This window comes from Mesocricetus auratus, unplaced genomic scaffold (assembly GCF_017639785.1).
Source record: "Mesocricetus auratus isolate SY011 unplaced genomic scaffold, BCM_Maur_2.0 Super-Scaffold_100043, whole genome shotgun sequence".
NCBI lineage: Eukaryota > Metazoa > Chordata > Mammalia > Rodentia > Cricetidae > Mesocricetus > Mesocricetus auratus.
Window position 1 is genome coordinate 5,880,816 of NW_024429220.1, and position 16,121 is coordinate 5,896,936.

A 16,121-nucleotide genomic window follows, 5' to 3' on the forward strand; every position below is an offset into this window, starting at 1 on the left:
AAACCAGCAAGGGGAGGAGACCAGTGGGGCCTGGGGGAGCGCCCTACAGCTGACCCACCTGGATCTGCAGCAGGGCCTGGGGGAGCGCCCCACAGCTGACCCACCTGGATCTGCAGCGGGGCCTGGGGGAGCGCCCCGACAGCTGACCCACCTGGATCTGCAGCGGGGCCTGGGGGAGCGCCCCACAGCTGACCCACCTGGATCTGCAGCGGGGCCTGGGGGAGCGCCCTACAGCTGACCCACCTGGATCTGCAGTGGGGCCTGGGGGAGCGCCCCGACAGCTGACCCACCTGGATCTGCAGCGGGGCCTGGGGGAGCGCCCCACAGCTGACCCACCTGGATCTGCAGTGGGGCCTGGGGGAGCGCCCCACAGCTGACCCACCTGGATCTGCAGCGGGGCCTGGGGGAGCGCCCCACAGCTGACCCACCTGGATCTGCAGCGGGGCCTGGGGGAGCGCCCCACAGCTGACCCACCTGGATCTGCAGCGGGGCCTGGGGGAGCGCCCCACAGCTGACCCACCTGGATCTGCAGCAGGGCCTGGGGGAGCGCCCCACAGCTGACCCACCTGGATCTGCAGCGGGGCCTGGGGGAGCGCCCCACAGCTGACCCACCTGGATCTGCAGCAGGGCCTGGGGGAGCGCCCCACAGCTGACCCACCTGGATCTGCAGCACGGCCAGGTCCGCATCAAGGGCCCTCTTGGTCGGCAGTATTTTCTGTGTCACAGAAATTTGCCTCTGCTTCTCGGCAATCTTCAGTCTCAGGAATCGGAGTTTTTCATCCAGGACATGGATTTCAACATCCCCATGGAGTTTCAACTTCTCTTGGATATTTATTTTTTCATAAAAAATGCACACTTCTTCCTCTCGCTCTATCAGCTGGACACCGCTGTGGTCAAATTCAGAGCAGGGGTCTAAGTGGGTGCTGAGGCCTCTGTCTCCTCCTTCCTGTGGTTCCCTCTGGCTTTGGGCTCACATTATACATCAACACAGCAGAATTTGAGAGGACAGTGTCACGTTACAATAGACTGCTGGTTAAGCACCACATACCGGGTTTTCCTGGCGCTGAGAGTGTTGGAATCCCCATTCTAAGGCCAGCTGGGCAGCAGGATGGCCACAGTGGCTGGATAAAGCCCTGAAGGTTTCCCTGGGGGTAGTGGAGATCACTCCCAACATGTGAAAAAGGAAATTCCAAGTGTGGTTTTCTGCACATCTTTTTTGGGGGCCAGACTTGCCAAGAAAGGCCTAGGCAGAAGCCCCAGGCAACGGGCCTGGAAGGTGACTCTGGAGTGAGTTGCCAGGACCATAAGGTTCTTTGAAAAGTGAATGTCTCTGTGGGGTCTCCCCAGCCACCCGCCCTTTGTAACCTTGCTGTCAGGTGCAATGGAAATACCTCTCCTCCACAGGAAGTCACTGGAGAGAAACAAAGTGAGACTTTCCCCCCATCAACTCTGCTCTAACCAGGGACTGGGAACACTCTATTTGCCCATAAGCTTTGGCTTGTGCCAGGAGCTAACCAGGATTTTTTGTTTTGTTTTGTTTTCTGTTTTTGTTTTAACCCGGAATGAACACTCATTAGCCCTTGGAAAATGTTTGTCAAGGACCCTGAGGATCTTCCGTTCCAATTCTGTGTATCTATTGCAACCCGTTCCTTCCGGATGTCTACCATAACCGCTGCCTTTAATTTTCCTAAGTTCCCTTCCCTCCAACAGTGCGCATGCGGACCTCGGCTCTCCATCTGCCTCATTGGTTTTTCTGCTTATCACATTGCCTTGACGACAAAAGCCAGCAGCAGCCTGCGAGCCAAGATGTAGGACACTCGGCTACTGCTCCAGCACCACGTCCGCCTGAACGCCACCATGTCCCACCATGACGACAATGAACCAGACCCCTGAAAATGTGAGCCACCCCAATTAAATGTTTTCCTTTATAAGAAAAAAACAAGCCAGCAGCAAGGCTTTGCCAGCCTGTGCCCTCTGTGGCTAGCATTCCAAGGCTTTACAAGAGACACCACACAAATTTCATGAAACCTGAGTTCTTTCTAAACTCTCACCTACCAGTGTCTCATAACACAAGCAGCTGCGGTGGGCGGGGCCGTTAGGAGAGTAATCTGTTACAGACATGCTCAATGTCTACAAGAAACATGCCGCTCTTCTCGGCCTTCCTTCCTTAGGGGGAACATGACCTAGGAGAACGGGCTGCTAGGCCCTGCATGAACTAGGAGAACGGGCTGCTAGGCCCTGCATAAACTAGGAGAACGGGCTGCTAGGCCCTGAATAAACTAGGAGGATGGGCTGCTAGGCCCTGCATGAACTAGGAGAACGGGCTGCTAGGCCCTGCCAACGTGGGCAGATGTTACAGAGACTGACTGTATCAGGTGATGCAGGAGGAATTCAGGGTTGTCCTGGGCAGTGGCTTTCAACCCGTGAGTCATGACCCCTTTGAGGGGTCGCATATCAGATATCCTGAGTATCAAATATCAGATACTTGCAGTATGACCCATAACAGTAGCAGAATTACAGTTATGAAGCAGCCACAAATTATGATTTTGGTTGGAGGCCAGCTCACATGAGGAGCTGTACGAACGGGTCACACAGCACTGGGAAGGTTGAGAGCTGCTGTCCTGGTGCCCCAGAGACTCTGACCTTCCAATGTCCCAGGCCCTCCTTGTGTTTTCATCCCACGGACAGCCTGTCTTGTTTCCACGCACAGCTCCCCGCCCAAGAGTAAAGAAAGTGGCTGTGCCTCGGTGGCGCGCGAGCCGCCTGTGGCGCCAGCCGCCCGTGGCCCAAGCTGCCCGGGGCCCGCACCTCTCGTTTCTCCGCTGAACGGCCTTCTCGTACTTCTTGCGCAGCTGGACCATCTCCTCCTCGATCATGGAGATCATGCTGGCCAGCCTGTCCATGCTGCTCAGCTGGGCCTCCTTCTTCTCCTTCATGTCCTGGAGCTTCGTGGTGACCTTGCACACGTCGTTCTGCATGCTCTCCCTGATGGTCACGTTGTTGGAATGCTTCAGCATGGAGTTTTGCAGCTTTCTTTAAAAATAAGGCACAGTGGGGAAGATCGTTATTTTCTTCAGAAATACTGAAGATGTCTGAAAAGCAATTCTAAAAACCGTGTCTTCTGACATGACACAGTGCTTTCAGGACCTCGTGTTGACTCCTCTGTGGTGGAATCCTCCCTCCAGCCACATGAGGGTACTGTCATTGTGACATTGTGAAAGGGTCCTTTGCTGCTCTGAGGATAGACATGCGGCTACAGTGCCTATCAGGTCTCAGACTGGGAGCATGGGTCAGGCTGGATGAAAGCACAGCCTGGATGCCGCATTTTAATTTCTTTTCAGGTAAGAGTGTGACCAGGAAATCTCTATTTCCAACCCTGCCTTTCAAATCAGTGCATTTGGTATTAACGCTCCCAAAGTCAACGGCAGCCAAAGCCAACAGAAAAATGCACTTATGCAGTCTCAGGCGATCAGGAACTAACCAGTGAAAGAACCCAGTAGATCTTGGCACGCAGTAAATGTTCTTTCTGGGATTGCAACATAGACGGACTCATTTAGTAACAAAAGGTCCTACACAATGATGGCGAGGGTTATGTATCAGGAAAGAGTTCAAAGAAGACAGTGGCCCGCTGGCAGTAACTGCCAGGTCTGGGAGTTTAGTCTAGAGAGTGTTGCTCTTAGCAAGTCTGCTCTAGCCTTCTACCCACACATTGTAGGCTTTAACTCTACAACCGGGGACACACCTAAAGGTCATTTGTCGCTAACTTCAAATGCAGGGTATCAGATTTATACTTTTAATTGAGTGAATGAACGCCAGCAGATCATCATAGGAAACATAGTTTTATGTAGAGTTTTTGCATCCATTGAAACAAGTGACTGTTTGTTAGATAGAAAACTAGAAGTGTGCCCAGGTGCCAGTGCTGTTCCCTGAGAAGCAAGGTCTCTGAAAGCCTGCCATCTTCCGAGAGCACCGGCACCCTCTGGAGTGACACGGGCACAGGCTTTGGGAGGCCGCTGGCTGCGTGGCTCTTACCTTTCCTGAGAGACAGCGCTGTTTCTTAAAATCTCCAGTTCATTTAGCGACATTTTGTGCCTTTCTCTTATTTCATTCACTTTCTGATGAGCTTTGTGAAGGAGGTTAACAAACTTGTTTCTTTCATTTCTAATGGTGTCATACAGTTGGGCGAATTCTTTGAGTCTGTGGAAACATGGTTTGAAAAATTGAAGACTAAACGATACCTTCCCCCCAATCAAGTAGATAAGTCATGACCAAATTCCTTTACCTCCGGTGAATTTCATGCTTTTTCTTCTTGTACAGTCTGATTTCAAGGTCCTTAGCTTTGATTTCCTTAATGACATTGCTATGTTTCTGCTGCAAGGTAAAAATTATGTGTGAAATACAGAGAGACACCTGGAGATCTGAGTGTGGTGGTTCATGTCTGCAATCCCAAGGCTTGGGAAACTGAGGCAGCAGGATTGAAAAGAATTCAGGATCAGCCTGTGATACACAGTAAGACCATACCTCGAAAACCCCAAATCAACAGGAACAACAGCAAAACAAACCGCATTCGGCATTCCCGCTGAACTCCATTCCTCCCCGTTAACCCTTCCTGGCCTGCAGCAGGGTTGGAAAGATGAGGACAGGCGAACCCGAGAGTGACTACCAGCAACCAGGACAGAGGTTACTCAAGGCTCAGGAAGAACTAGAGGACAAAGGAGCCTCACAGACAGGGTGGGGCTGGGGGCCTTCTGAGAGAAGAGTGACTGTAGCCGGCACTGCCCAGCCTGGTGAGCACGTGTTTACACAGCTCCATGAGGAAGACTTACAGGAAGTTCTGACAAATGTCATGACCTAAAACCTCTATGGCATTGGTGAGACGGAAGCAATGGTTTTAAAGTTCAGTTTCATCTCTTGTGTTTGGTGGATGTATTTTCCTTTACTACAGGCACCATGTTGAGACTTTATAAATATATAAACTAAGTAGAGATATAGAAATATATGTAATACAAATATATTTTAAAAATCAGTTATACCTTTAAAAATCTTAAAATATAAAATATCAAGTGCAGGATGTGTCAGTGATACTCTGTGGATAGACAGTGCCTAGTGGGCCCTTTCTCTGGGATAGGAAGCATTGGGAGACAGTCTCTGCTGGTAGCATTTGGGGGCAGGCAGTTTCAGTAACCCTCTGTTGGGGCAAGGAGAGCAAAACCATTTGACCTGGTGGTGCCACAGCACAATGGATTCCTTAGAGCCTATGCTGTTCCTAATCTTTTTCTGCAACCCAGTGATCCCAGGGCTGCTATTCCTGAGAGACCATGCCATTCCTCATCTGTTTTCTAGAAACCCAATGGTCTGCAATAAAACAGTTGAAGGCGGCTTGAGTGAAAGTCTCCGTCTGCTCTTGCCTCTCTCTGCCGTCCCTTCTCCCCGCGCTCTGGCCGCCATGTCTGACTTCTCACTTCTCAGGTATGAACTGCCTAATTAAACAGTGGAAGAGGTATTTGAGGAGTAGGCTAATTGTTGGGGTCTGTGTGGTTATAACTGTCCCCTCCTGTCTTTGCCAGAGAATCTAATTTCACACCAATGCCCATCAATACTGCTTAAGTGTGTGTTCCTTCTGGGGAATGAGAAGAAAATATCTCACCCCCATGTTAGCACTCAGAATGAGAACAAAGATTACACTTAGTTCTACTTTAGTTTATATCATAGTCTTTAAAATTTATTAGTATTAATTTTTGAGACACAGCATCACCGTGTCATGCAGGCTAAACTCTAACCCACTGTCCCCTCTTGATTGCACGCCATACTGAACACTTTTATTGCTTGTTTGGCAAGAGATCAAAGCTCTCACGGGCAGGCACTGTGGCTTTGAACTGTTTCCCCAGGCTTTATTTATTTTTAACAAAGAATCAGACACAGTCCTTCTGTGGACTAACTGATTCCAATGTTAAACGGAGCTCCTACTGCAGGAGAGTTTTGTTTTCTGATGTTGCTTGTGGCCCTTTGTAGGAGTCGGGGGAATCAGTCACTGAGAGCAACCTGTGTGCTCATCTGATGACTTTTCACACTCTCTGCTCATAAGTTGTCCCAAGGCACGTCACAGTACAACCTGTGGCTCTGAGACTCGCAGATCCTCTCTGCGGCTTCTGCACCCGGCAGCCCTGGCCACTGTAGACGTCTTCTTCATCCTTGTTCAGAGTGCTGTCTGATCAGACCCCTGGCCATTGTGATTGGTTTTTTAAGCTCTAGCCTGCTGACTGCTGAAAACTAAACCCTGAGGTTGGCTTTTTGATGTTGCTGTTGTTTTTCTTTTCTCAGTGTATTACTCAGTGTCCTTCAGGAAAAAAGTATAGTTACTGAATTTGAAGGAAATTTAGAGTGCTCTCTTTCTGACTAATGACGCATGGAACAAGGCCCCCTGAACTCTTGTGGCAGTTAACGGGCAGTTAATGCTGGTAGCAAAGCAGTTACCTGGGCTTTCATGAAATCCTTAGACTTCTGTTCCCGTTCATCAATTTTGATCTGCGTCATTCGCCCCAGGTTGAACACCAGGTCTCGCATCGTCTCCTGCTCCTTTAGAAGTTTGTTTTCTTCTGCAATCTGCTGCTCCACTAGCCTGGCCTCCGCTTCTGACAGGATTTTCTTTGGGAAAGCACAGGGTGGTAATTCGCCTTCTGAAGGAGTACTGTGAGGCTAGCATATAGCACCACCCCCCTTCCATGCTGTCACAGGGAGCAGGGTCACCCAGTCTCCGCTGCAGCTTTTCCTTCATTTTATGAAGTATGCAAACTAGTGGGTTAGCATGGTCTCCTGTTCCTTAGTGTGTCTTTTAGTGACAGAAGAGGTTGAAAAACATGCCTTAAAATACTTAAATATTCAGCAGGAGTTTGAACAGAAGTTTGAAATTTAAAAATAGACATTGATGAAACAACAAGTTGACTTTTAATGCAATCAGTAGACCTTTTATTTGAAAAATCCAAATAGCCTGTCATTTTCAAACATGTATTTTTTTTCTCAGAAAAAAAGTGGGGAATGTGTTAACCCACCTGAACAAGGGGGAGCTCTTGGACCCCAGATTGATGGCTGTATGGAAAGCATGGGACTGACCCAGACCCCCTGAATGTGGGTATCAGTGAGGAGACCTAGGTAATCTATGGGGCCTTGGGTAGTATTTATCCCTGGGATACAAATAGACTTTGAGTGCCCATCCCACAAATATGGGATGCTCTCTCACCCTGGATGCTTGTGGGAGGGCCTGAGCCCTGCCATGGATGAAATGACAGACTTTGGAGATCCACCATGGGGGGCCTCACCCTCCCTGGGGGTCAGAGTGGAGACTGTTGGGGAGGGCAGGGAAAGAGGGGGAGGAGAGGGAGCTGGGATTGACCTGTGAAACTAATTGTTTCTAACTTAAATTTTAAAAAAAGGAAGAGAAAAAAAAGTGGGGAGTGAGCTTTAAGATGAGGACAGTATGTGTGTGAGTGTGTGTGTGAGTGTATGTGAGTGTGTGTGAGTGTGTGTGAGTGTGTGTGTGTGTGTGTGTGTAGACCACTTGGCTAGATGAGGATGGTGTGTGTGCATTCAGTAATGCTGGACCACTTGGCTAGCATGTTTGAGACACCCCATTCAATCCTCAGTAAACTTCTCCCATAAAGAAGAAATAGGCCCATTGTAAGCACGGTGGTGCTTTAGCGACACACTTCATTTAAAAGTTAATGCACATCATTTGCTCACATTACTGTACACACGAATGGGTTTCACCTTAGCATTTACATACACACGCTATCATTTGATAGTATCTGCCTTCCCAGCTGCCCACCCGCTTCCCATCCCCTACTGTCTCTTGGATGTGCTTTGGTGGAGCATTTCAAAAACACAACCTTGAGCTCCATTCTGAGACAGAAGTGTAAAGAGTGTGAAGTTAACCTGCTGAGCCAGATTCCTCTTAGCTAATTCCACTTCCTTGTGGAGGTCTCTTCTTCTTTCAGGCAACAGAAGGTCATCTTTAGGGATAGCTTCCATCTGGAAGTCAGAATTTAAAATCGGCGCTATAATGAAAACAATGAACAATACCATACACTCAATCCCATTACATACTTTTTGAAACTGGAAGACTAACCTTGATTCCCAATCCTACCGGAATTTCCTACTCTGGATATATATATATATATATATATATATATATATATATATATATATATATATACATATCCAATGTGAAGTAAAATGTGAAGATCTACCAGAAATACACAGTCCATTAGCTAAAAATGTTTTATCCTTTATAAGTAAATGTTAATGCCTAACACTTTTTGAGCAGCACCTAACCATGTTTCAGTGGTGTGGGGCTAAGAGACGTTCTCTTACTTATTCCTCACCAATGCCATGAGGCGTGCAGCTGTGTGGGAGCGTGGCTCTGTGGTGCAGGCTCAAATCCAGGCAGGCACCACACCATCTGACCACCACACCCTGTGGCCTCATTAGTGCAGTCAGGAACCTCCAAATGTTTTGACTATTTATGGGAGAGTAATCATGATTATCAAGTCTACACTCATTTATGAAATCCTATAGACCAAAGAAAAGCAGTTATTAGTTAACCATGAGAATAACTTGCTGTTTAAATGTGACAGTTTGATGAGCAAATGGGAATTATTACTTAAAAGTTTCTTAATCTTTTTGTTGAAACCCACATTTTTGCTCTGTTAGTTTATCCTTTCGTCCTGTGTTAAAATACTTTGGGGGAAAGTGTTTGATGAGGAATCATACAGTAGCTCCAAAACTGAGTGCAAATCACAGACTATCCAGTAAAACCCCAGGTCAGACATGGGAAACCTTTTGAGTTGCTGGTCAGAGGAACTTGAGAGACTCCCACAGAAACATTAGATGTTATTGTGGTTGCCTTGGCTGCTTTTTGGGAAAAGAGGGTAAGACCTTATTGCTGAAGACCCCACACACTTCAGACACAGGGCTTGGAGGAATTGAGCTGGACCTGACCTGGGAGCCTCCTCCCTGGGGAATGGCTCTCATAGTAGCAAAGGGAGCTGTAGAAGTTGCCAAGGGACAAAACCAATCAATAGTCTTATCCAGCTATAATGCTTTGAATCACAATGACCTGATTGTCAAGCTATTCTGAAATGTGAAATAGTGGCATTTATATCCTAGGGGTGTAGTTGTAGCCACCTGATTGGACTTAAACCCTCAATGGGAGGGGATTCATGCCTGGTGTTATAAACACATGACTACTCAAGACTGATGAGCTCATGGAACCTCACAGAAACCTACTGCCGCAGCTTTCCTAAATCACTCAATACTCACCGTCACAGCCACAGAGAGCTGCAGCTCTCATCCTCGTCAAGAGGCTCTTTCAACAGCAGACAGAGACAGTACGGTCAGAACGCGGAGAGTGAGCGAGGAGTGCCCAGCCCCGGACAATGCATCTACAACCCAACTCTGCAGCTGAGGTGGGGGCCAGAAAGGTTGTAAATGCTGGAGGACCAGAGTGTCTGCCTCAAGACAGTGACTTCTAAAAGATGAACTCACAGGACACAGAGTAGAGGGAGGAGGAAGGAGGATGAGGGGAGTTGGGGGGAAGAGCGGGAGTGAATATGATAAAAAAACATTGCATGCAACCTCAGAGAAGTAATAAAAATATCCTATTAAAAAGAAGACAAAGCCAGTGAAGCTAGTGGTCACTTTCTTATGGGATGACCATCTTGTGACCATTGAGAAGAAATGTAATAAGAGTGACCAAAAGAGAGATAAAAGAATTCTGGACTTTTAGTGATATGAAATTACTTAATGTAACTAGTGGAAACATGCCTGAGCCACGCTGAAGTCACCAATGGAAACATGCCTGAGCCATGCTGAAGTCCCAGTGGAAACATGTTAGAGCCATGCTGAAGTCCCAGTGGAAACATGCCTGAGCCATGCTGAAGTCACCAATGGAAACATGCCTGAGCCATGCCTGAGCCATGCTGAAGTCACCAATGGAAACATGTTAGAGCCATGCTGAAGTCACCAATGGAAACACGTTAGAGCCATGCTGAAGTCACCAATGGAAACATGCCTGAGCCATGCTGAAGTCCCAGTGGAAACATGCCTGAGCCATGCTGAAGTCTTCACTGAAGGGGCAAAAAATGTCTGCCAAAGTTCTAATTATGGAATAGAAAATGTCTTAAGGTACTTCTGATTAATTTTGAGCCCCAAATTGTACATGTCATCAAGTTTTATAAGATTGTATATATTTAATTCCTAGATTTGTTTTCATTTTATTTTATGTTTTAAAAACATGTTCATCATAGACAAACAATAGACATGTGTAAAATAATTTTAAAAAATGATCCTCCCTTCCTGCCCTTCAAAGCCAATGCTGCTCCCTAGAAGGTGTTGTTAATGGCTGGACAATGTTTTCCAGATATTTTCAATGCATGATAAACCAGCCTTAACTGCTGTAAAAGTTAGGATGTTAGACATTATTCTCTGGTAGTAAACATCTTGGTTGAGACCAGAGAACCTTGGCATGCAGTGTAATGGTTGGACATTTATCTGAAACTTTCCCAGCTTTTTTGAGACTGTCTTGAATTTGTGGGAGTCTTTCAATACAATAAGACACCGTAGGGATGGAGCGTGGTGGTGCACACCCTTAATCCAACCAATAGGAGGCAGAGGCAGGAGAAGCTCTGTGAGATTGAGGCCAGCCTGGTCTACAAAGAGAGTGCCAGGGCAGCCTGGGCTGTTACAGAGAAACCTTGACTTGGAAAAACAAAAACAAACAACAACAACAAAAAAAAAAAAAAAGGAAAGGGAAAGAGAGAAGAAGACACAAACCACAGGGAAATCAGATAACTGTCTCTGTGGGGAAATAAAGTCTAAGGACTAGCTGGTTTCATGTTCACCCCTTACACCTTTTACTCTCCTTTCTGGATTGAATGGAAGCATGAAACATCCCGTTGGGCCCTATGCTCCTCTCTCTTTCCCAGCTGTGGGCGGTGGACAGCAGAGTAGGTCACCAGGCCAGAGAAGAGCGTACCTGTTACTGACACTGAAGTGACCAGACCCCCGTTTTAGCAGCTAACATGTGCTTGCCTGACCTTGCCCCTCCCTTCCTGGTCACTAGGAGGTCAGATGCCCTCCTCGTGGCAAGGAACCAGTCAAACATTAGCTGGCGGGGCTGTGCTTTATGGCTCTGGGTGTGCTTTACAGACAAGTGCACAATAATGACATGCCGAGCATAGCAACTGCCCTGGGAGGGCCTATGGGCCATAACAACCAGTTGACCAATCAACACATTGGTCACCCAAGCCTGGAAGCACACCAATCCTGAGACTGTTGCATACCCCTAAACACTCCCCTTACGCTGACCTTTAAGATCTTCGCCTCCGGTTTCTCTGGGTCTTTCTCCAGCCATCCACCTCGGTTAATGGGGGCTAGCTCATTAAACAACTACAATAAAAGACTCTTTGCTTTTGCATCGAAATGGCCTCTTGGTGATTTTGGGGTTCAGAATTTGGGCACAGCAGACACCATAGTGAAGGAGCTTTAAATCAGTGAGAAAAGATCAAATGCATTTACATTTCTCTGAGTTTTATATCTTGTGGGTGCTATGTGTTGAGTTTATCAGGTAATTGTGTCGTTATATAATAGTTTTCAATTTTTAAAAACCCAGCAATTTGTGTCTTCCACTGCAAGCCCCACTTAGTTTTGGGTATAATCAGATCCATGTCATAAAAGCCTCAGCAGTGGAGACACCTCCCAGTTAGCTTTTCTGTGCTCTGCTCTGAAATACAAGCAGAGAGCCAAGGACTGGAATTTATTGGAGGGCAGTTTCCAATGAGAAAGAGACAAGACAAACTAAATGAAAAAACAAAAACAAAACAAAAACACAAGCAACAAAATCCAGAAAAGGGGATTTGAAGAAAAGAAACCCCATGTGGGAAGAAGGAGCTGTGAGATAAGGGAAGACAGGAAAGACACTCGGTAATGCTACAGACACAGAGCCTGAGGGCCGCGCTGGCGGATCTTGCGATTCCTGAACTCTGGACGTGGACAGGAGCATCACTAGTCTGAGACCAGGTCTGACTTCGTAGTGGAACTCTGCCTCAACAAACCAACCAACCAAACAAACAAACAAAACACCATGGCAAAGAAACCATCGGGGCAGAGGTTATAGCTCAGCATGTAAAGCATGCTGTCTAGCGTGTGTGGGGCCCAGACTTCAATCCCAAGTTCTGGAAACAACAACAGAGAGTATCTCAGGAGCAAAGAGCGTTCATGCGAAAGTCCCGTTTGAAAGACGAGCGCCAGAAGGGAAAGTTGAGGTGATTGACCTTGAGCAAATCAAAATGACAAAATGAATGCAAAAGAAATAAAGGAAATTGGAGAACTCTTTCAAAAGGCCCTGGGAATGGCATAATAGGGCCCTGGGAATGGCAGAACAGAGAAAATGGAGTGGATAAAATCAAAGACTGAGTGACATTAGAATCTACCGAGTCCCCACTTGAGCAAAGATAGAAGATGTACTTGTGAGACTATCATTGCAAAATTTAAAAATTCTGGAGGCAAGAGCCTCTAAACTTCCAGCATGGGAAAGAAAAGTGTTGTGGAATATTACTTTAACTATGTGAAGGTATGTCACATTTGTTTAATTATAGAAAGATACGTTGTTGCTTGTGCTTGCCTACCTAAGGCACATGATTAGTTTAATAAAAGCCAAATGGCTAATAGCTAGGCAGTAGAGGGATAGGCAGGGCGGGTAGGCTGAGAGATGAGGAGGAGGAATCTAGGTTCCAGACAAGGAAGAGAGGATGAGGGAACGAGTGAGATGCCCTGGACCAGCCAGCCAGGCAGCCACCAGCCACCCAGACACGGAGTAGGGCATACAGGGAGCAGAGACAGGCCGGGATACCCTGGTAATTTCAAGCATCCTTTAACTAGAGGCCACTTCCTACAACGCACAAAGCTATCCAGGCAGTCCAACCTTGGGTTCTAGGCTACCATTGGCTATTACCCCACCTTTGGTTCTGGGTAACCTTTGGCTCGTTGACCAGATGACCAACTGACCACAGAAATTTATGCAATTCGATCTGTTCCATAACTGCAAGATCTGACTCTTTAAACTGGTAAGACTAGCTTAGTCCTACTGTATGCTGACCCCTCTGTATACTGTATAGTGTATTCTGTACTGAAAGGCCTAGAGTCTAGGCCCTTCCCAATCAAAACTACCCTGTCCAATCAAAACAAAGCATTTGGCTAGTCTCAGGCTAGAAAACATTACAGGGCTACTGGCAATCTAACAGGGTGATGCATCCTCAAATTGCCATCCAACTGTTACCTTTTTCTTCTTTTTTCTATTGATAGCAAAATCCTAATGCTTTTTGAAGGAGAGCCCTGAGCTTAAAAACTGGGGTGGTATTTTTCACACCCACCTCGAGTAGCAGTCTTTGGTTCAGCGCTTGTGTCTGAGTGAGCGCATCCAGGGACACCTTCAGGAGCAGCTCTGTCTTCTTCAGGGTGCGAAAGTCTCGCTCTTTCTCCCTTTGCTTACGAGAAAGTTCATCATGATAGTTCTGCTTGTCAATGAGACAGTTTCGGAGATTGAGATCCAAGATCCCTCTGTCCAGGTCAAGGGCAAAGATGAAAGGGATGTCATCCACTGTCTTACACAGTTTTCTAAGCTTACCAAAGACCACACACTCAAACTCAAGGATATACACAGAACTTTTCTTACATCACAACCATAACTCATAAACAATGCCCAAAGCAGCCAGTTTTGTGTATTGGTACCATTTAGAAATATAATCCTATAAACTCCCCAAATGTAATGTTAGGCTGGGGAGACACAGGTCTTACGTTTCTTTGAAATTTTACTTAAGTATAAGAGGTAGGGCTGGGAGTAAAGTTCAGTAGTAGAGTGTTTGCCCTGAGTTCAGACTTCGGCACTTAAGAAAAGTCAGGGTCTAGGGAGATTCTGTAGTCGGTAAAGGGCCTGCCTCACAAACACAGGGGTTGAGGCCCTATATCCATGTAACTAGCTGTGAGTGGTAGAACCTACTTGTAATCCCAGTGTGGGAAGGTGAAGACAGCCAGTTTCCTGGAGCTCACTAGCCAGTCAGTATAGTCTATTCGGGCAGTCTAAGGTCCCAATGAGAGACCGCCTCAAAAGACAAGGTGGATGACAGAGGTTGTGACCTCTGGTTCCTACACTCCAGCGAATACATGTGTATACACAATCTACCCCCACACATACACAAACTAAGAAGTGTGGGATCACACCATGCTCCAGTGTGGGATCACACTGTGAGATCTCCCTCATTCAGAAAAGGTGGGGATTAAGTCAGAAGTACTACTCGTTGGTTGGCAAGTCTCTGGATTCTACAGCACCCACCTTCCAGTGATATAACTGCCCACAACTTACAGCAAATAATGGATTTATTCTTAAATTTGGAGCCAAAGAATTGAGGAAAATTGTGATGAAAGAGCAGAAGAGGGTACTTCAAATGTTTTGATGGTACAGTTAATTAATGGCGAAGGTTGATTTAAAATTCTACAGCTTGCTATTGTGTCGCATGTTAACAATCCCGACGGCAGGACATGGTTAAAGAGAGGATGACAGAGACAGGAGTGACCTCTCAGCCAGGGAGGAAGCTTCGCTCTCTTTGGTTAGCTCCAGCAGCTTAAGCAGCTGGCTGTGCTCGCGTTCTTTCACTTCCAGAAGGGCGCGTTTGCCCTCCACCTCCTTCATCACGTCGTCCTTCTCCTCCACCACTGCATTGACTTTGTTCTCAAGCTTTTTCAGAGACTCGTTTAGCTCTTTGACTTCATGTTCCAAGACAATATTCTTCTTTTCCATCTCTCTGTAGGGACACACACAGACAGAAGTAGGAGGGCTTGTTTGGTTCATGCTGTCTCTACCTACTGTCAGGCAAAAACGCCCTTGTCATAAGTTTACTGATCTTAGAAGTATGTGAAGGTCAAAGACGAGAGGGACTTGGAGTGTGGTGCTTAGCTTCCTTCATCGACTTGGGCCACTCGAGATGAGCGTCTCAATGGGGAAGTGTTACACTGGATTGGCCTATGGCAGTGACTCTCAACCCTTTACTGTAGTTCTTCGTGATGTGTGACCCCGCAATCAGAAAATGATCTCAATGCTACTTTATGACTGTAATTTTGCTGTTATGAATCATAATGTAAGTATCTGGTATGCAGGATATGTGACCCCTAAGGGGGTCATGGCCCACAGGCATGTCTGTGGGAGATTGTCATCATTAAGTAAATTGATGTGGGAAGACACAGTCCACTGTGAATGGCGCCATCCCTTAGGCGTGAAGGCCCCCAGCTGTCTGGAGGGAGGAAATGGAGCTGCGGACAAGCAAGTAAGATCACAGGCATTCCTGTTTCTCCGCTCTTCACTCTGGATGCCTTGTGATTAGCTGCTGCCTTGACTGCCATGTAATGACAGACTGTCACCTAGAATTGTAGGCTGAAATAAATTTCTTTCTTTCCTACATTGTTTTCTACCAGGGTGTTTTATCACATAAAATAAAATGAAACTAGGATATGGGATAACTTCCCAGAATGCCCCTGAGGACAGGCATCTGCCCATTCTCTTTCCTCCTCAGATACCAATCTCTGTCACCCATAGCTTCTATTGTAATCCTCACTAGTTTCCTGGACCAGGTCTGACTTTCTTAACTTCACTTCTGGTGATCTTGGGTTTTAGAATCATACTGCTCCATTTTTTTTGGTATTATTTTAAGACTGTTTACCACTGCAATCATATTATTTCCCTAGAATATTTTTATATGCACTAACCTATAATGAGTCCTTCTTTGTTCCACCAGCCAGCTCCCAAACAATAACACAGACTTCTATTAATTATGGAAGCTTGTTTCAGCTAGCTCTTATAACTTAAGTTAACCCATGCATATTAATCTATATTAAATGCTGTGGGTTGTTTGTACACTGTGTGAAGATATATTACTTTATTGGTTTATAATAAAGAGCTGAAGCATCAATAGCTAGCCAGGAGGTGTAGGCGGGACTTCCAGGCAGAGAGAAAGAAAGTAAGAGATGAATCCAGGCATGTATCAGACACCAAGACAAGACATGAGGGGGTCAGACAT

At 46.5% G+C, this 16,121-nt stretch overlaps 1 protein-coding gene across 1 annotated transcript in view; it reads right to left on the minus strand.

Annotated features, from left to right (window-relative positions):
* Window positions 1–16,121, minus strand: part of Ccdc146 (coiled-coil domain containing 146) — a 142,276-nt gene that overhangs the window by 10,404 nt on the left and 115,751 nt on the right. The window contains exons 8-15 of the mRNA XM_040735162.1: window positions 14,625–14,852; window positions 13,425–13,611; window positions 7,930–8,025; window positions 6,475–6,645; window positions 4,283–4,371; window positions 4,033–4,197; window positions 2,809–3,033; window positions 659–887 (exon numbers count right to left, since the gene is read on the minus strand). Of these exons, the coding sequence (XP_040591096.1) occupies window positions 659–887; window positions 2,809–3,033; window positions 4,033–4,197; window positions 4,283–4,371; window positions 6,475–6,645; window positions 7,930–8,025; window positions 13,425–13,611; window positions 14,625–14,852 (1,390 nt within the window). The remainder of the gene's footprint in view (window positions 1–658; window positions 888–2,808; window positions 3,034–4,032; window positions 4,198–4,282; window positions 4,372–6,474; window positions 6,646–7,929; window positions 8,026–13,424; window positions 13,612–14,624; window positions 14,853–16,121) is intronic.